General features: G+C 38.3%; 1 protein-coding gene across 5 annotated transcripts in view; it reads left to right on the top strand.

The window, feature by feature from the left end:
• The first annotated feature begins 1,110 nt into the window (after positions 1–1,110).
• ahctf1 (AT-hook containing transcription factor 1) overlaps positions 1,111–19,696 on the top strand; it is a 27,208-nt gene continuing 8,622 nt past the window's right edge. For 2 of the 5 annotated variants that reach the window (XM_015395129.1, XM_015395125.1), the window contains exons 1-28: positions 1,111–1,336; positions 3,532–3,658; positions 3,858–4,020; positions 7,163–7,265; positions 7,515–7,695; positions 7,844–8,051; positions 9,729–9,845; positions 9,981–10,065; positions 10,860–11,010; positions 11,123–11,255; positions 11,396–11,577; positions 11,693–11,754; positions 12,670–12,798; positions 13,244–13,334; positions 13,531–13,620; positions 14,345–14,485; positions 15,533–15,637; positions 15,968–16,067; positions 16,208–16,331; positions 16,443–16,499; positions 16,644–16,790; positions 17,098–17,288; positions 17,373–17,517; positions 17,618–17,749; positions 17,887–18,034; positions 18,169–18,319; positions 18,434–18,541; positions 18,773–18,917. In XM_015395129.1, the coding sequence (XP_015250615.1) occupies positions 3,538–3,658; positions 3,858–4,020; positions 7,163–7,265; positions 7,515–7,695; positions 7,844–8,051; positions 9,729–9,845; positions 9,981–10,065; positions 10,860–11,010; positions 11,123–11,255; positions 11,396–11,577; positions 11,693–11,754; positions 12,670–12,798; positions 13,244–13,334; positions 13,531–13,620; positions 14,345–14,485; positions 15,533–15,637; positions 15,968–16,067; positions 16,208–16,331; positions 16,443–16,499; positions 16,644–16,790; positions 17,098–17,288; positions 17,373–17,517; positions 17,618–17,749; positions 17,887–18,034; positions 18,169–18,319; positions 18,434–18,541; positions 18,773–18,917 (3,510 nt within the window). In that variant the 5' untranslated portion in view covers positions 1,111–1,336; positions 3,532–3,537. The remainder of the gene's footprint in view (positions 1,337–3,531; positions 3,659–3,857; positions 4,021–7,162; positions 7,266–7,514; positions 7,696–7,843; positions 8,052–9,728; positions 9,846–9,980; positions 10,066–10,859; positions 11,011–11,122; positions 11,256–11,395; positions 11,578–11,692; positions 11,755–12,669; positions 12,799–13,243; positions 13,335–13,530; positions 13,621–14,344; positions 14,486–15,532; positions 15,638–15,967; positions 16,068–16,207; positions 16,332–16,442; positions 16,500–16,643; positions 16,791–17,097; positions 17,289–17,372; positions 17,518–17,617; positions 17,750–17,886; positions 18,035–18,168; positions 18,320–18,433; positions 18,542–18,772; positions 18,918–19,696) is intronic. The other 3 variants (XM_015395128.1, XM_015395127.1, XM_015395126.1) reach the window with 3 other exon arrangements.

Below are 19,696 nucleotides of genomic sequence, written 5' to 3'. Positions count from 1 at the left end.
CTTTTGCAAACACTTGACAGTATAATGAAGTGTTTACTTTATGGAATTTTTATCTATACAGTTAAAGTTACTAAATGTTGCGGCTGTAAAGCCACACAGTTTGAAAAAGTACGTGGTTTGTGAACACAACTCATCTTGACATTAAAATGCTAACTGCAGCATAGCGTATGTCCTTTTGACATGGTCAGATATTACTTTGAATTTGTTCTTATGTTTGTGTGCCTTGGAAAAAAGAAAAAACTATATATAAATATATATACATATATATAACGTTTTACAGCTAAGCACTACCCAGATTTTGGGCTTCTGCTCATATAGGTATTTTGGGTAATAAAAGAGCAGATAGAAGGCTATTAAAAAAGAAGACATTGATATGCCAGTACAGTTATCTAAATCTGAAGGCAATGGTATAGGTTGGAGAGAAAAGAGGAAGATAAGGAAAATTAGGTGGGATAATGAAATAAATGGAAGGCATTTGTATAGGTTACAAAATAAAGTTAATATATTGTAAAGATTAGAGGAATAAACAGGAGGAAGGAGATAATTATAAATAGAATAAGAACCGGTGATGTTTTTTTTTTATTTTTTATTTTTATAAAACTCCTTTAAAGATTTCCTTTTAAGATCTTGCTGGTTTTTGTAGTTGGCACGATACTGTAGAAACAATGGAACATGTTTTTATAAGTTGTAGAATATATGTAAATCAAAGAAGTGAAAAAGCTTCCTGGATGGGAAGCGAAACGTCTTCAAACTTGGAAAAAAGTCCAGTGGATTGATTTTATACTTTATTGGTATAAATCAAAGGAGATTATTAAAAACAGAATTGGGTTTTAATATGGAATTGCAATTTGAGAATGTGGTTGATCAGTTAAATAGTATTGAGGGGGGGAAAGTTTTTTTTATTTTTTTTTTTTCTCGAAAACACTGGGATCATTATAAGAATTTGAGGAGTAGATATTAGGATCCAATAGATGGCAGTAGTGCAACAATGGATGCAAGCTGCAGTAAGAATCTAAAGAAGAAGAACCACTACCTAGCGTGCCTTCCAGTAGCAGGTCCTCCGCCTAAACAATAGAGGGCGACAGCCGTGCCCAGAGCTACAAACTAGGACGAAGAAGAACTGCACGGCGTACTTTCTCAATTTAGAAATGGCGCTTCGAGTTGTAAACGCCTGAAGTCCAGAGAGCCTTTCGTTTTTTTTTATTTTTGAAACTCCTCGGGGATCTTGGAAATATTATATTTTTAAAACGACCGGATTATGAAAGAGGAAGGGGAGTTATTTAAGGAAAAGCGAAGCAATAGTGGCTCCGAAGCCTTCATCATCATCCTTGGACAGGTAGTGTAACGATGATAGCAGTGCATCACGCTTACTAGCTTAGCTAGTTCAGATGTAACGCAACCCTAGATCCCCTTTATATTGAGTAAACTTAAAAATGGTTTTATTAAGAGCGTTACTGCGCCTTACAGAGGCTCTTTACCAATAAGGTCGTCAGTAGCTACTAGCTATGTGCTTAGCGTGGCGTTAAATTTGAACTGTCTTAGCATGATCAGTGCATATTTAGCTCTAGAAGTCGGTTTTGTTTTATTAATGAAAATCAAAACGCAGTAACCCCCCTCCCTCACCCGCTTAAATCACTTACAGCGGCTGTTATACAAACCTACTTACTGCTTCTAAGTAAACTGCGTTGGCAAGAGTAGCAACGTAGCTTAAGCTAGTCGTTTGATACTCTGCCTTGAGCAGACAATAACTATACTTTCATCGTTTTTTGTTGCCTGATATCAAATAAATATACGTTATGACAGGAACATTGGTATGTGAAACTCTCGCATGTTAGGTTACATTAGGTTATGTAGCTTCATTTTTACAGTGAAAATGAACTAATCCGAGTGACCTTGCGTGCTAACGGCTTGCTAATACAACTGAAAGACCAAAAAGCATCCTTTATCCTGTGCGATGGCCCTAAAACATTATCTCTTAAACGCCCTATAAGTGATGTGTAGTCGAACAGAACAATTCAGATGTCTTAAATGGGTAGTTTAGCTGTTCTCTATGAAGTTAGCCCAACGTCGCTAAGTAGTTTATGGAGGTAATCGTTGCTCTGGGCAGGACGAATGATCAGTTATTCACCGTTAAAACCTTTATTTATCTAGATTATTAAGCATTATGCTTTCGTGTGATAACTAGCTGTCGGACAGTTATCCCCGGAACGGTCGTTGTTGTAGTGGTATAACTTCCTCCTGCATTGTTTATAAATTTCAATATTCTAGATTAGTGTGTAAAATGCTTTGCCCTATCAAAGCTAAAGCTCTTTTATTCGCTGTAGTTTATCAACATGTGCTGTCTCGCGTGTTTTCTCCGTTCCTCTGCCAGCTGGCTGGTTGCGCGGGAGTTCACTTGAATCTGCGGTGTTGTTTCCCCCAGTGGCCGCAGGGGGCAGTGTTGTGTCAGCTTTAACACATGCTGCATTTAGCTGTCAGCAGCACTGTGCTTCTCACCTGTGTAGGACACGTTTTCTGATTGGTGCACCAATAACTTGGCTTTGTGACTGCAAAAAGGTGAAAAATCTGATTCAGTCTTGACATGAACAACCCAGATGACCAAAGGTCTTCCAGGTTTCCTCCGATCTGTGGTTGGCTGAACACCTAAGATATGCATTTCTTTTTTTCTTTTTGTTTTTTTCTTTTAATTGAATAATGGATTAAACCTAAGACCCAAAAACATGTTAATATATAAAATTGGGAATAAAAATAAATTGCGGTAGTCTGTTAATTTCTAAACTACTAATAACATTGAACCTAAAGAAAAAATCTTGTGTGTGTTTATTTTCTCTTTATCTGCTTTAGTCGATACAATCAGCTGGTTTTCCTTAGAACAATTGGAGCCAATCTGGCTGAATTGTCTCTGTAAAGTGCCTTGAGATGACATGCTGTGAATTGAAGCTATATTACTGCTTTAAAAAAGGCTAAATGTGTATCGCTTGTCAGATCTCTGTTTCTTCTTTTCCGAATCTTTTTTATAAACAGCCTTGTTTTACTTTCTCTGAAATGTTTGAAATTTAAAACACCAAGTCAGAATTTACCAGGTTGGTGATACCCAACAGAAAGAGTGCCCGGTTTCCAAACTTTGACTAAATTTTACAAAAACATAAATATTTTTAATCGATCTAGAATTCCTCCCTCGCTGAAATCAAAATCGTGATGGAAGGGTTATTAGTTTTCTCATATGCCTCAATAATAGACTGGCCTGAAATTGCTACACTCGTTGTTCTTGTTCTTTAGTCTGGCTGTCGATCAGCGTTTGCTGCCATGTGGTACATTTGCCAACAGATGCGCAGCAGCCTTGTTGATGATTGGAACCCAAGCTCAGTTTTAAACCCAGCTGCCAGCAGCTGTGATTCCTAACAAAGTATTCATTTGAGCCAACAATGCAGCTGCGCACATGATATCATGTTGACATGTTTCCTCTAGATTTTAGGAATGACTTATGAAGTTCACTAGAAGTTATTCCTCTCTCTGCTTTTGTTGACACAGTGAACAATGCATGACCTGACTGCCCAAGTGACCAGCAGCCTGCTGCCCTTCTCAGGAGTGACTGTAGATGCTCTGGGTGAGGATGACATCAGCCTGGACTGTGTTCTTCATGGCAAGTTTACTGTTGGTAAGCATTTTTATTATCCCTAAATTATAGTTTTCACTTCCAACAAGAGTGTTGTTAAAAAAAATTAAGCTAGTGATATTTTAAGAGAAATAAAAAATTCACACAGTTGATAGGGGGCTATAACTAAATCAATACTGATGTTAATGCTGAATAACGTTTATAGGTTAAACTTATTTTATCTTTTTATTTGTATGCAAAGGTCGCAGCGGGCTGGCCTGGTTGGCCAGTGGACCCAACCTGGAGGTTGTTCACGCAGTGACAGGAGAGCGGCTGTCAGCGTACCGTTTCAGTGGTGGAGGAGAGCACCCACCCATTGTCCTCGCTGCCAGGGACTTCGACTGGCTCAAAAGGTCAGAGCACAGGTTCGCCATTCATGTGCTTCTTAGATAGTTTGCTGTTTTCTAGTGTTTTTCTTTTTCATTAAAGACAAAGAATCGTAACATTTACAGGTGCATTCTTCGGTAGCTGTTTATAAAAAGTGGTCAATAAGGTGCTATAAGTACCAAAAAATAGAAAAACTTTTATACCGTAAGGTAATAATATTGATAAATAATATTTTCAAAAAATATTACTGAATAAAATGTTCCTATAAGGATGTATAAAATACTTTTACTCTTAGGAAGAAAACAAAAGTCTGTCCTCCTTATGTTTACAGCATTCTTTGTGTGTAGAGTGGACACATTGACTTTTGACAATATAAAGGGCAGATTAGATATTTTCAGTCAGACTCAGCTGAAGAGATGATCTGATTTATTTCCTTCCAATTAGCAGTGGCAATAAATGGTGTATTTGAATTCGGTTTATTTATATAGCGCCAATTCTCAACACAATGTCATCTCAAGGCACTTTACAGTTCAATTGATTCAAAGTTTTTTATCTAAGGAAAACCAGTTGATTGCATCGACTCGTTGACCCGAAAGCAATCCCCACACTAAGCATGCTTCTAGAGACAGTGGAGGAAAAAAAACCCTTTTAACAGGAAGAAACCTCCAGCAGAACCAGGCTTGGTGTGAGCGGCCATCTGCCGAGGCTGACTGGGGTTTAAGGAGACAGAAACAGTGATACAAAAGGCAACTGTAAAAGATGGCTCCGTCCAGTATTTGTTGCCTACCTGGCTTTGCCTGCTCTGAGCAGTGCATTTGAGACTGGTTTTATTGTCCAAGGATCCTTTTGCAGGGAAGAGGTTCTGCCAGTTTGACAGAGGCCCATTAGGATTTCATGATATCTTCCATTTTCTACATAAACATTTATTTATGCGGACAAAAAAGGATCTTGCTGCTGCTTTATCCAGCTATTATCTTGACTTATATCTGCATAAAAGCTGCTTGTGGTGCATGCAGTATTGGCACCAGGAAGCAAAACATGAATGAGTAATGTCTTTTAAGTGTTTCTGCTATTCTGCATTAATGTAATATCTTTATACTTGGAATCAGAGTAGGTGTAGAAGCTCTGAAATATTTAAAACATTTATTGCATTTTTCTGTTTATGATGAAAGTGACAAATATGTGTTTTGCTATTAAACTTCACTCAGACCCTCACAAATACTGCTCCAAAAATGTCACTGCACTTCAACATTTTGAAATGGCTGTGCAGCTTTTAGAGCTGACCTTATGGAGTGGAAATCATTTAGTTTATCGTCACAGATGCAGATTATTTAAGGCCGATTGCAATTATTCTGACATCAATATGTGCGGCTGGTTTTGTCTTTGGCCAAATCTTTAAGCTGATGTTGTTTTCCTCCATTTACATGATAAAAATATGACGTAATGGTAATAAATGTTACACAGGCCTAAATTTAACCAAAAAAAAAAAAAGGTTATTAATGGATCAAAGACACCATTAACAATGGAGGGAGTAATGGATGGAGCGGCAATGCATGTGCATCAGATGATCTCTAGGTCTGGCTGCTAAATAATTAATTCATCTGCAAACATGTGCATGCAGTAGCCGATGCAGATACAAGGAAATCAAGCTAATATTGGCCCGAAAATATTGGCTGATTGACGTATCCATCTATTTCTAATAATGGGATCACCAGTTTTGATTAAGGAAACATTTCTTCAAATTGGCAATAAACAGTTAAAGGAATAGTACACCCAAAACATGATTAGCCTTCATTTTCTACTCACCCCCATGCTGAACAACACTCTGGAGTACTTTTTTGATATCTCAAATGCATCTGGAGATCTGGGAGGCTTCTTGCTGTCTGCTGACATTCAAATAATGGAGGTCCATGGCGCCCGAGGCAGAAAGGTCCATAAAAGTCCACAAAAAACGTGTCAATATTCCTCCATACTGCTCGTCCAATGTATTCCAAGTGTCCTGAGTGGGTAGCATCCAGAATTTACTCGAAACGAAGTCATTTAGAATGTTTTTAGAGCATAAACAGTAGTGTATAGGATTTCCTGAAAGCGCGCACATGCGCGCTCACGACGCTACGGAAGCCGGCAGACCAAACCAGATGAAAGTGCGCATTCAGCTCGGCAAAGAACTCATGCTCTTCCTCAACACTGAAGTCCTCAGACATTTTTTTTCGTTGTTTCTTTCTTTGCACAGGTAAACAGCACATTTCTTCTTCTACGCTTGCATTATTGGCAGAGCAGACGCTGAATGCGCACTTTCATCTGGTTTGGTCTGCCGGCTTCCGTAGCGTCGTGAGCGCGCATGTGCGCGCTTTCAGGAAATCCTATACACTACTGTTTATGCTCTAAAAACATTCTAAATGACTTTGTTTTGAGTAAATTCTGGATGCTACCCACTCAGGACACTTGGAATACATTGGACGAGCAGTATGGAGGAATATTGACACGTTTTTTGTGGACTTTTATGGACCTTTCTGTCTCGGGCACCATAGACCTCCATTATTTGAATGTCAGCAGACAGCAAGAAGCCTCCCAGATCTCCAGATGCATTTGAGATATCAAAAAAGTACTCCAGAGTGTTGTTCAGCATGGGGGTGAGTAGAAAATGAAGGCTAATCATGTTTTGGGTGTACTATTCCTTTAAAGCTCTTTTAGCTACCCCCTTTTCATTTGTGATAATAGAATATTCATGTGGACAGTCTGTTGCAGGCAAACCAATCTGTAGGTCATCATTATTCTGATTAATTGCTTTTATTTATTTATTATTTTTTATTTATTTTTTTTTAACAAGGACACCCCTGGGGGATTTTTAAGAGACTTAGACAGACTTTATTTGTCATTTTGTAAACCTAAATGTATACAAAAACTATTTTCATTCGGTACAGCTCTCAAGACATTTTCATTGTTTAAAGTGCAGCCTTGATAAAGATAAACATTTAAAGTAAATAGTATAGACTTATCTTGTTTAGGAAGGACAAATTTAACACAGGAAAAACAAAATGTTAGAAATTTGATATTTATTTAGTTATTGTACTTGCTTTTTAGATGGTTCACATAGCTGTTTTTTTTTTTCTACATGAAGGTTTATCTTATAATTGTCTCCAGAATTTTATGCTCAATTAAAAATCTTATTGTTTCCAGATCTGGGTTGTTGGTTGGCTTGGAGGAAACGGAGGGCAGCATTCTGTGTCTTTATGACCTGGGACTGTCCAGGGTGGTGAAAGCTGTGGTTATACCAGGCAGGGTGAGTTTAAGTTATTAGACTCTTTTATAGCTGCTAAAGTGTTTAGCTGATAAATTTGCTAAATGTTTTCTCTGTTTATAAAAGGCACTGTCACATTACAATGCAGCAAAATTCAGTTCCAGAAAAGTTATTTTAAACTAGTAACGTAATAGTTGCAGAATCGAGTCTTTATAAAAGACTTAACTAATAGAATGGGATCATAATCCCTCAACCTAACGAATCAAAAATACCCTTTTCTTCACCACTCAGATTACAGCTATTGAGCCTCTTGTGAGTTATGGTGGAGCAAGCACTTCCACTCAGCACCTCCACCAGAGTTTACGCTGGTTCTTCGGCATTGCTGCAGTAGTAACGGATCTTGGTCATGTCCTGCTTTTGGATCTTTGTCTTGATGATCTTTCCTGCAGCCAGAGTGAACTGGAGGCTTCAGGTGAGGCTGGAATTTGCTCATATAATGTTGAAACTGATTATTAGTAATATTTTGTTTGCTCTGGATAAAAAAAAAAACGATTCAGTAACTGCTTTACTATTCTATTATCATTCTAACTAACTACTCTGTTTAACATCTGTGTTTGCAGACCTACAGGTGGTTACAAAGTCTCTTGCAGACATCCCCACGCTGAGAGAGGAGAGCACCAGGCAGGGCCGACATCTCTGTCTGCAGCTGTGCTCTCCCAGTGGCGTGGGAGTCACGGCCTTGCAGTACATCTCCAGAACCAACCAGCTAGCAGTGGGGTTTTCTGATGGACACTTGCAGCTGTGGAACATGAAAACCCTGAAAAGGGAGTAAGTATTTGTGTTTTATCTTTATGCTCTTCAAGAAATGAATCCAAACCATTTAAAGCTGTTCAATGGAAGTAATATAATGCTCCCTTTCAGGATTGTTTTAATCAGTGTAACATAAAAAAAAAAAAGTTTTGTTGCACACAGAAAACCACATGAATACATTTAATTGTAATGCTGAGGATATTGTGTTAAAATGGAAGACATCCTTTTTTGAACAGACAACTGTTTGGAGTTAATGTATCTTTTATTATGCTGGTGAAGAGTCTCATTCATCCAGGGCATAGTCATTCCAAAAAAAAAAAAAAACTCCCAACCCTAAGGGGCAGACCTGTTCTTCCGGTTCGATTAGCATGTTTTCTAAGCCAAAACAAGGTTTTGTTGGGCTACTCTATAAAGCTTAGAACTTAATGCTAATCCAGACATTTTGGATTGAAGAAGCTTCCTGGATGGGAAGCGAAACATCTTCAAACTTGGAAAACAAAGTCCAGTGGTCTGTTTTTATTAACTGTTTTATTATGGTATGGAGATGAGGTTGTTTAGCACCTCGGCTAGAGGGACTCTCACTCTATAGCAGCAGGGCAACAGAGCAGCTATATATGCTATACATGTGCTTTTTATGTCGCCAGGAATATTTCCTGTGCCATTTAACAGAAAGATCTGGAAAGGTTTAAAATAAATGTACTGACAGTACATGCTATATTGTTCTTTAATGACTGCTAGCATAGCTCTGTTTGCATTTGGTTAATTTCAAATATGTAAATGTCAAAATATGGTTTGGATGGATCATAATATTGGAGTAAAATACAGTTTAGTTCCCCCAGTTATACAAGATTTATAATGTTCTGTATATAAATGTTCCAAAACCCCAGAACTGACTGGTGTTGAGAACACACAACGGATTTGTTCACTCCCAGGTTTATAATGGATGTGTCCTGTGTGCATTGATATGCCCTCAAAGCCATGCAATTCCTGAAAACCAGACTGCAATGATTTTTCTTTAGATACTTTCTTTCATATTTTTTTGCATTATCATAAAAATATGCTAAATTTATTTATCCATTTTGATCATCCCCACTGAGTACCTTTAAAGTTTCAGGAAGATAACCAGTGGGTGTTATTTTCTAGGGTTTTTCAAATCATGCAGAATCCTTGCCAAACATGGAAATAATACTGTTATGATACATTTTCCTTGTTGATCTGTTTGCCACTTGTTCTGTATCCACATTTTATTTTATAAGAGAGTTTAAGTCCTTATAGCTTTAGGAGAATTCTTACTGCATATCAAAAGTTTGCATAGATTGCTCCACACAATTTAATAATTTATTTTTATACATCCGAAGGTTTTCATTGAACGTTGCACCACAGGTTATTTTGTGTGCAGGCACACTTTAAACAATGGGCCCCGGGTCTTTGTTTGATTTGAACCTGAAGGAGACATTAGTATTTTTGACGATCTATTCAACCTAAATGATGTTTGTCACCTTTAACAATATCATGTAATGTTAGACTCCGGATTGGGTAATCTATTACTTACTTGCAGAATATAAAAACATAATGGCCTTCAATTTATTGAAGACTTGGTGAAAAAATATTAAAGAGGATTTGTTCACTCTGCATGTGCTGCACTATGTGTAAACAGAACCGCATTAATGCGTTACGGTGCTAATCTGTTTTTAGATATCAGTGCCAGTTGGAGGGTGGAAAGGTGCCGGTTCACGCCTTCACCTACCAGGAGCCAGAGAATGACCCCAGAAACTGCTGCTATCTCTGGGCTGTCCAGTCTTCTCAGGATCTGTAAGAACTGAGATTTGGCTCAGCATTTATGCATTCTGTGTTGTTAACATTCCAAGTCACAGACAAAGCAAACATGGTTACTCCTCAGTCCTACCTCTGTTCTTATTTTGGCTCTTTTATTTTACTCCTACACAGCGAAGGCGATCTTGTCAGCCTTCACCTGCTTCAGATGGCCTTCAGTGAAAGAAAGTGTCTGGCCTCTGGGAAGATCCTCTATGAGGTTTGTAATTTCGAATCCAACTCTTAATATCTAATCTATTTTTTTTTTTTTTAAGGGGAAGTTTTAGGTTTCAAAGGTCCTATATCATGTTTTTTTATGTCATCCAAAGTCAACTCTAGACAAATATTACCTCTTGCACAAAGAAGTACAAATCTTTTGTGAAATATTAGTGTTTTTTTGCTGCTGTTTTTTCACGTCACCTTTTCCTCCCAAGCCATTTTAATCCATGGTATAAGCTATGTGAGGTTACATGCATTCAGCTGAATAATATCCACCCCTGTTGATATCAATTGGATTATTTTAAGCATCAGCTAACTTGTCTAAGCAGCAAAAATTTAAATGCATCCCAAAAAGGTGAGCTAATAAAGTATTATTACAACATTTAGCTAGAACAACATCAGGTTAGCATTGAGCAATCAGCTGCTTTCACAGATGGATTTGCATCACGTTTAAGGAATAAAAATATTGGTGAATCCACTTTGGTGCTAGCCAGGATTATCAAAGCCTTCTAGACTAAAGTGCATATCATGAAGGAACACATTATTTTGTGTTGGTTTGGATTTCACATATACTGTTGCAAGCATTTCTGCTGAAAGCTTTCCTTCTCAGGCAGGTCATCCATGCTTGGCTTTATACAAAGTGGGAGCTTATTTCTCTCCTCACAATGTCTCCACCAAAACAACATTTTAGAAAGGTTAAAAGCCTAAAAAAAACATATGTTTTAAACGGTATAGGCCATTTAATGTTGCTTATTTACATAAAATCATCTCCATCTTCCTGTTCTTCTCAAACAGGGTCTTGAGTACTGCGAGGAGCGATACAGTCAGGATTTAAGCGGCACATCCTTCCCTCTCAGGGCTCAGGCCACAAACACACGTCTGCTGGGCTGCCAGACAATTGAGAAGTTCAGAGCCCATCCTGACAGGGACGACAGTATGAATGAAGGTGAGCATTAAATCCTAATAATGTTATCAGCGTATTCATCTTACAGTAAGGATACATCTTTTTTTTTTCTTCTTTTTTTTTTTTCTTTTGTTTTTCTTCCTTAACTCTCCAGCCGCATCACCAGACACCAGTTTGTCCATCTTTAGTTGGCAAGTCAAGGCTTATGGCCAAGGAAGTCCCTCTACCTATATAGGTGTATTTGACATCAACCGCTGGTACCATGCACAAATGCCTGACTCGCTAAGGTACTTTTCATTTGGATTTTATTAAAGTTCATGTTTATCAGGGTTACTTTAAAGTGCCAAAAGAATCAAAGGTTTTATGTTTGAGGGCAGGAAGGATTTAGACGAGTTTTGTTCTAACAGCTGATTTGTCTCTTTGGCAGAACTGGGGAGTCTCTCCAGAACTGCCCCTACCTGGCAGTTTGGTCCCTGGATGTTGTGGTGCAGATGGTGTCCCCCCACCCCTTCCTGGATGTACTTGTTCATGAGCGCAGTCTGAGCAGGGGCCTGCCCTTCACCTGCCCACCCCCAGAGCAGTACTTTAATCCAACCACTTATAACTTTGGTAAGTTAAGATTAATTAATTTCTACAATATCTTCATATTCATTTTGAAGCTGAAAGACTAAACCCTTCATATTTTTTATACATTATGATAAGAATCCTGTTTCTTCTCTTTCAGATGCCACATGTTTACTTAACACTGGAATTGTGCACTTAACTTGCTCTGGGCATCAAAAAGAGGCAAGTCTGTGCTAACATTGGTTTTGAACATTAGTATCTTTTTTTTTTTTCTTTAATGATTTATGTTCTGTCATATTACATCAAACTTCAGTTCTAATATATTCAGTTTAATGTGGTGAACACGAGCTGTTTTTTGATTGTGAAGTGGAGGGAAAATGAGAAAAATGTACAATCATCTTCAGTCAGGATCTTGGAAGATTAGTATTTTGTCAGTATTTTGTAGAAACATATTTTGCTGTAATTACAGCTGCAGATTTTTAGTGGTTTGTGTCGTACAGCTTTCCTGGAAAAAAAATTCCATCCGGAAGAAACTTCCAACTCTGGTTTGCAATCAGAATGCTGTGCTTTTTGTTTTTCTGGCTCTTTTTCTATGGTTCAAATTTCCCATATTTTTTTCATTGACATATTTCTCTTCATCCTCGGTGTTCTGATGGTTTAAATACACTGATGTTCTAACAAACTTTTAAAACTACCAGAGAACAGCTGGACAGGCTAAGTGACACACGGGTAGTTGCTTATCAGTTGACCTCTAAAGACACACTCTTCTGCTCTGACTGCAACTTTAACTGTGCGATTAGTTGTTGATTTAGGACTAACATACTCTCTGCACCTTCTGGTAGATGTAATTTATAACGGAGACTTTGGTCACGTTACCATGAACGCTAATTTTATTACCACCTGGACAGATCCAGAAGTCTACAGCTGCAGAACACAGGCTCCCTGTCTGTGGCCTGTCATTGCTCACATAGCTAGTTTGTTGCGACTCTTTCGGTTCCGCTCAAACCCCCTGCACCTGGGGGGTTATTTATTGATAAACACTGTAAACACAGTGTCTGTCAAATTACTGGAAATATGTTTGAATGTCATATTACTGTTATTGAAAAAAGTAGACTGACCAGAACCTTTTTTTTGCAGACTTTAAGCTTTTTGAAGAAAGCCGCCCCTTGTTCCAGTGACATCATCTCTATCAGCTACTCCCACTGCCTTATGTCAGGCCTCCTCTCATCTCGGCTATCAGACACTCAGACAAGCAGCCTCTCTCAGGTACCCAGTTCTCTAAAACTGTATTTTCCTGCTTTTCATTCACCTTGCTTTTAACTCTGTGTTGATTTATTACATATTTCTAAGATTTGGCCTGTACTTGAGCAAAGTGCTTTACGCTACATTTAGTCATCCACAAACCCACTCTCACATAATCGTAATATCTTTTATAAATCTTTTTTTATTTTATTTAAATGTGGTATTTTGGTTGGGCCTCACTGTATTTTAATGACACGTGGTATTGTTAGTTGTCTTGAAATCATAGTGTCACTACAATGTTTGTTTTCATAAACTACACAATTATAATCTAAGACCTTTTAAAAAGGTTTCAGTTTGTCTTTTTTGTGCTGGATAGTGCAACATCTGTCCAAAGAAAACTGAAGGGAATCAGGTGTATATATATGATGCCAATGGCTTTGGTACTTATTTATTAACACTTGGTCCTCAGGAGGAGCAGCTGGATGCCATCCTTTCAACAGCAGTCGAGACCAGTTCCTTGGGATTGATTACTGGTTGTATTAAGCAGTGGACTGCAGAAGGTAAGGAAGACGATGGTAACAGTTGTTTTTTCCTCTCCTGGTATCATATTTGTGTCTCTAACGTTACCTCCAGAAGATGGTTGTTGTGTTTTTAAACTTTGACAGCAATAATATCCAATCTCCATTCCTACTTCTCAGATTTTCTTCTGTTATAAAAAAGTTTTCTTGCATTAAACTCATAATTTCCTCTGACCAGAACAACCAGGATCTGCCCTGAATCTTCGCTACATCCTGGATTGGGCTTGGAACAAAGTAGTCCAGACCAAAGAAGAGCTGGATGGCATCTGTATGTATTGCTATAGAGCAGCTCTTTAGAAAAGTCTTGAGTGAAGAGCGGAGGTGGGAGATGTGGAGTCATAAAGTCATCCCTATTTCTAGCCACTGAACCAGGTGAGTCCAATCTGCACTATTTAATTCCCTCTGCAGATTGGGCTCAATTGGTTCAGCTGCTGGGCAGAACAAATTTATTTTACCTTTATTTTACCAGGAAGTCCCTTGAGATTAAATCTCTTTTTGCGAGGGAGATCTCGAAATACATGACATGGAGACTTGATGGCTGCATATTTCCCACAATTTGTTATTTTTTCCAACATTTTTGGGGTTTTTACTGCTGTAAAAGTCATAATAAAAGTATAAGTTGACAAACAATAAATATTTGTAAATATTACATCTAACTATTTGCCCTTTTTGCAACACAAATCTGTTTGAGGCAGAAGTGTGGCTTTTCACAGCAACTGTAGAGGTGTTACGAGGCGAACTGCAGAGCATCCTCCTTCCCCAATGATCATGTTAATATCGGCATGGACGTTGCTCCCCAATGTCCAAAATTAATATCAAGTTTAATGGCCCAACACTTACCAGTAATTACACAGCCTTGTGCAGTATGGCTAGAAAGCACCCATACTTTACATACCTAGTGTGGTATAAAAAAAACAGTAAATTCATAACCAGCACCTTATTAAGTCTGCATTTCTCAAAAGCTAATATATTTGTGTGTGTTTGGTGTCCAGGTGCCCCCTTGTTTAACAGCTCATCTAACTTCACCGACCCTCAAACCCTGCAGCTGCTGCAACACACCCAGAGACTGCTGAGTAATCTGAGCGCCATCTTCCACTGCCTCCTCAGTGAAGCTCAGGAGCTCACACAGCAAGGTATCTTACCCACACAAAGGGTTTTATATGCCTGTGTGTCAGTAAAAGTATTATTACTATATCAATATTCTGTATTTCTTATGTCATTTAATAAGATGAGGTTTAGCAGTATGTTAGGTGACTGAGGGACTTTTACATGTCTTTATGCCACCTGATGTAGCTCTTAGTCACTAACAGAAAGTTCAATGTGTTTTCTTAAAGTCGTAGGAAAATCGTATTTAAATGTCAAATCACTTTGGCTTAAACATGTATATAAATGTACTCTTTATCAGACTATATTGTCTTTAAATTAAAAAAAAATTCTATTTAAAAAAAAAAAAAAATCATGTCCTAAAATCTGTGTTTTTTTTTATGCAGGCCAGTTAGTTATACGTCAGCCTGTACACCTATAACGGTCATCTGATAATCAAATTTGTTCGGTCATTGCATTTTGATTCATACGTCGCAGCTGATATAGGCCACAGTTGAAATAAGAAAATAGAATAATTTACTTTACCATTGAGTTCCGTCCCAGTTTTCATGGGCATGGATGTCCATGTCTTCAGCAGGTGTAGAGCTAACAGAACTGGCAGCGTTGCGAGGCAAGGGCTCAAACATGTACGGCTGTAAGCCTTCTACACCAAACCAAGCTTCTGCCGCCCTGGCGTCCTCTTCCACAACATCTTCGTTTCTGCTTTCCTCCTCTAAATAAAAAATGTATGAAGGAGGAGACTCATCCACGACCTCTTGCATGTTTCCTCTGTCCATAGCATTCCTTGACGGTGTCGTTGCTAAGTCACCAATTTAGTGCTACTTGGTCCCAATGAAATTTCCCATTGGAAACCTACTAGCACTAAGTTGCTAACTGGTTAGCAAGATGCTTCAGAGAAAACGGCCACAATTAAAAATCCCGCCTTCTCGATAATCGACCAATCACATTCGCTTTATTCACTCGTATAAAGTCGGGCACCACTGGGAGAATTCAGAAATGCAACGGTTGGAACGGCCGCTTCCCTACGACTTTAATCTCACTTTTAAGAACTGATTTCAGCTTTTGGTTTCTTTTAGGTTTATCAGGTTTGATCAACAAGAACATGGTGTCCAGTTTAATCTCCAAATACGCTCAAGTGGTCCTGTGGTTCTGTCGTACCGGCTTACTCCCGGAGGGATCAGGTAAAGACATACCAACCCTAACTATGGTTTCACAAAAAGTCCTGATGAAGAAAAGAAAATATTTCAAAGAAGAAAACTGTTTTTTTTGGTTTTTTTTAAGGGATATTATTTATCAAAAAATTTAAAAATGGAGGAAAAATATTATTGTTACTATTATTTTAAGTGTATATATTACTTCTCTTAACTTTATTTCTAAAATAAATCAAAACTGTCTTTCTTTTGAGTTAATTACATATAAATCTTATTTTTTTTTAATGTACTAATTGTTTTAAGGACAGAATTATACATGTTGCTGTACTCTCATATTTGTGTCTGACCGATCCATCCCAGCAGATGAAGATGCTCTCCAGATCCCCAGGCCTTTCTTTACCCATTCAGTGATCAGTAACTATTACTCCATACGCAGGGAGGAGCTGACTAGGTTGGCCAAGTGAGTGCTGAGAAAATCCTGGACTGAGTTTTTTTTTTTTTTAAGTCAACATATCATTTGTTTTATTTCTTTGAGTGATTTTTATTCTTTACGTAAATTTCATGCAGATTTCTTTCCTGCTCTCTTTTTTTTTTTTTAAGGACCAAATGGTGTGCAGACTGCCTCATGATCGATGGTTTGGTCGGAGAGTGTGGTGAACGTCTAACCAATCTGTGGAAAAGGGATGAGGAGGGAACAGGGCAGTACCCACCACCCACACTGCATGTAAGGATCTGAAATCATTTCTTGCTCCATTCTGTCCATCTTATAGCGAACCCATGTCTTTTTAGAGAAACCTAATTTGTAAAAAGCGTGTTATTTTTCTGTGACCCACAGGCATTGCTTGACCTCTACCTTCTGGACAACATTGATGAAGCTGCCAAACATGCTATTGTATCCTTAAGCTAATCCTAACGAGCTGCGGCATCATTCAGCCTTAGCATGTTTTCCTCTCAGCATAACTAACATCTTAGTGTTATTGAAACAGCTGATTATGTCCATGAGAGGCGTATTAGTATCCTTAACCTGCGGTTCCAGGTGATTTACTTGTTGCTGGATGTCATGTACTCCTTTCCCAATAAGGATGGAACATCAGTGGAATCTTTTCCCACAGCGTTTGCTATCCCTATCGGACTGGTTAAACTGGTACAAGGACTCTGGCTGCTGGACCATCATGATCATCAGGTAATATTAGATGATTAGTTGATCATTGAGGTACAGATGAACTTACAATCTGACTGAAAGTGTTTTCTGACAAAGAGAAGACACCAGTGTTTTGATAATTTTTGGATGATTTCTAAGTTACAAAGAAAAATACTGTTTATTTCCGACAGCTATTCAAAATGAGCAAGAACTAGAAGTTTTAATGTAGAAATATCCACCTACAGGAAGGGGTGTTTATTACTTTATAATACACATTCAGTACTGCTCAGTAGTTTTTTTTTTTTGTTTATCCGGAGTTTGTCTGAATTTTGTTTCGTGTCGTCCTCAGAGTTCATTTGATCTGCTCCTACATCCAGCTGCCTCTCAGTTTCACTTCGCATGGCAGCATGAGCGAGTCCTGCAGGCGCTGATGTGTCAAGGCCAACAGTCAGTGGCGCTCCGTTACTTCCACGTTACAAAGCCTCCGATTACCTCCACCGCCCGGGCAAAACTCTGCCTCTCCGTGCTGCTACATAACAGGTCAGTTCAGCTGCTTTTTTGGTTTTTGGGCACTGTTTATTTTCATTTTACATATGTCAACCGACCATTACCCTCTCTTTCTAGGTGTCTTATTGAGGCATGGTCTTTAGTTCGGCAGCACTCCAACAGCTTGAATATCACTGAGCTGCTGGGCTTCCTGTATGAGAGTTGCCAGGAGCTGGGCCTCATCAAGGAGCTTCTTAAACTCCCGCTGGGACTCAATGAACAGGTAATAAATAGTTGATGCATAATCAGTTTAAAACTCTGATATATTTGTGTCGTACTCCACCTAACGGTTTAAATCTATCACTTACTCTTCCTGGTTTCAGGACTGCTTGGAAAAGTTTCTTCAAGGTACAGGAGGTCTTCAAAACCGAGAACTGCTGATGGTGCATTACCTTCAACAGGCTAATTACATTCCTGCTCTGCAGCTCAACCAAAACCTTAAAATGAACTTGGTGGTACGTGTGGGGGAAATGAATTCTCATTGTTAAATAGTTGCAATAGAATCTAACCCAATTTTTGTCAATAAATATGCCTCCACATCAATGCCTAGATTTATATGGTGTCATAATTTAAAGTGTTTGTCCATTTGCAGAATGAGCGAGACCCAAAGCTTAAGGAGCGATCCACCACCAGAAACTCTATTTTAGATGGATACGGGAAGGTTTTGCCAAGGGTGCAGAGAAAACTGGCAATGGAGAGAGTCAAGCCTTACCAACATCCCTCCACCATTCACAGAGAAGGTACCACATCTCTGTTGAAACATGGCTTTCCATCATTCCTTTGGTTAACCTTTTCCATCTGTTGCTGGGGAAATGGTGTGTGTTAACGAATGACATTGTTTTTTTTTTTATCGTGTTTGTTCTCTACTTTCTAGTTTCCCGGCCTCAGCCACTGTCTGCTATCACCAAACGTTCTGCTGATGAGAAGGTGCTGTCCAGAGCTGGATTTATCCACAGTGTCCTCACAAAGATCAAGGAGGTGTGGCAAGGCAGAGAAGTTACACCTGAGCCCTCCCCTGCCAAGACGTGAGAATTTAACATACAGATTGCATCTCAATGTTAGTCTTCCTGCAGTACTTAGATCTATTTAGTTGTAATTTAATACATCTGTGTTTCTTTTTTTTTTTCTTTTTTCCCCAGACCCAAAGCAGCAAATGTTCAGAGCTCCAGTCCTAGGCCTTCGGCCCTTACTTTTCCAGATCCCTTCCTGGGAACGCCCATCACCATGACCTCCAAACGAAAGTCAAGGTCAATATCTAGACTAGATGACAACAGTCTGCTGTATTATATTTCTGCAAATAGCCTTTGTAGTCATTTTCTTTTCTTTTACAATGAACAAAAATGGTACTAAAAAATTATTAGATATTTTGATTTTATTCCTCTCCATTTTGACCAGTCATGAAAACACTTGACTTTATCACATAAAGTTTTGCTTAAAGAGCATTTGAATTCCCATATTAATCTTTCCTATTGTCCCAGGCTGATGGATCTGGTGGTCCACCCGTCCTGTCAGACTCCTCAGCCTCTCCTCAGTCCTCAAAGACCTCCAAGTTCCTGGGTTTCTCCAAAGAGCATCAGAAAAGCACCTGAACTCCATTTGCTGCAAACGCCGCAGGTCGTCAAAGTGAGTATATGAATTTAGACTAAATGTTATTTTATAAAGGGTAAAATAAACATCATTAATTGACCAAAACTGTTTCACCGTAGTACTGACTGATGACCATCAAAGCAAATAATTATAGATCAAATAGATTTGTGTAGGGATTACTCATTTTATATAAGTCATGTTAAATAGTTTGCCTCCACGCTGTTGTGTGTATTAGACATGGTTAGGCGTGGAAGCTGTAATGTTTGTTGTGAACCTGTCTTGCATACCTGCATGATAGACATAGATATATATATATATATATAATTATATTTTAAAAAAATATCGGCAATTTAAAAAAAAGATACTGCAGACATGATCGAGGCGACATGTGTGTCAAATTTTTGGAGACACTTTTGTTTAAGTGGAACATCTATAATTGGAAGTGGGACACTTTATTTTTTGCTGCAAAAACACAGTAACAAATAAGCAAAAAAAGTAATTATAAAAATGCCAAAATCTTACACAAGAAGACAAAATTACGTGTGATTTTTGCAAACATAGAAAATAAATAAACTTTTTTTTTTTTTTTTTGGAAGTAGCACACACCTATCATGAAGGTCTTTTGCACAATTCAAATAAGTGATATTAATCTAGATTAATTCCAAGATTAAAGTGACATTAATCTAGATTTAGAAAAATTATATATGTCCACCACTTAAGAATATTTAGTAGGATTTCCTCCCTTCTGATATATACTTGGTTTGGCCCTGTAGATGGTCGCTAACTACCTTTATGCTCACGGCAAAAGTAGATTT

This window comes from Cyprinodon variegatus, unplaced genomic scaffold, assembly GCF_000732505.1.
Source record: "Cyprinodon variegatus isolate N-32 unplaced genomic scaffold, C_variegatus-1.0 Scaffold726, whole genome shotgun sequence".
NCBI classification, from domain to species: Eukaryota; Metazoa; Chordata; class Actinopteri; order Cyprinodontiformes; family Cyprinodontidae; genus Cyprinodon; species Cyprinodon variegatus.
The sequence above is the reverse complement of the archived record's forward strand: the minus strand, read 5'-3'. Positions and strand labels throughout refer to the sequence as shown.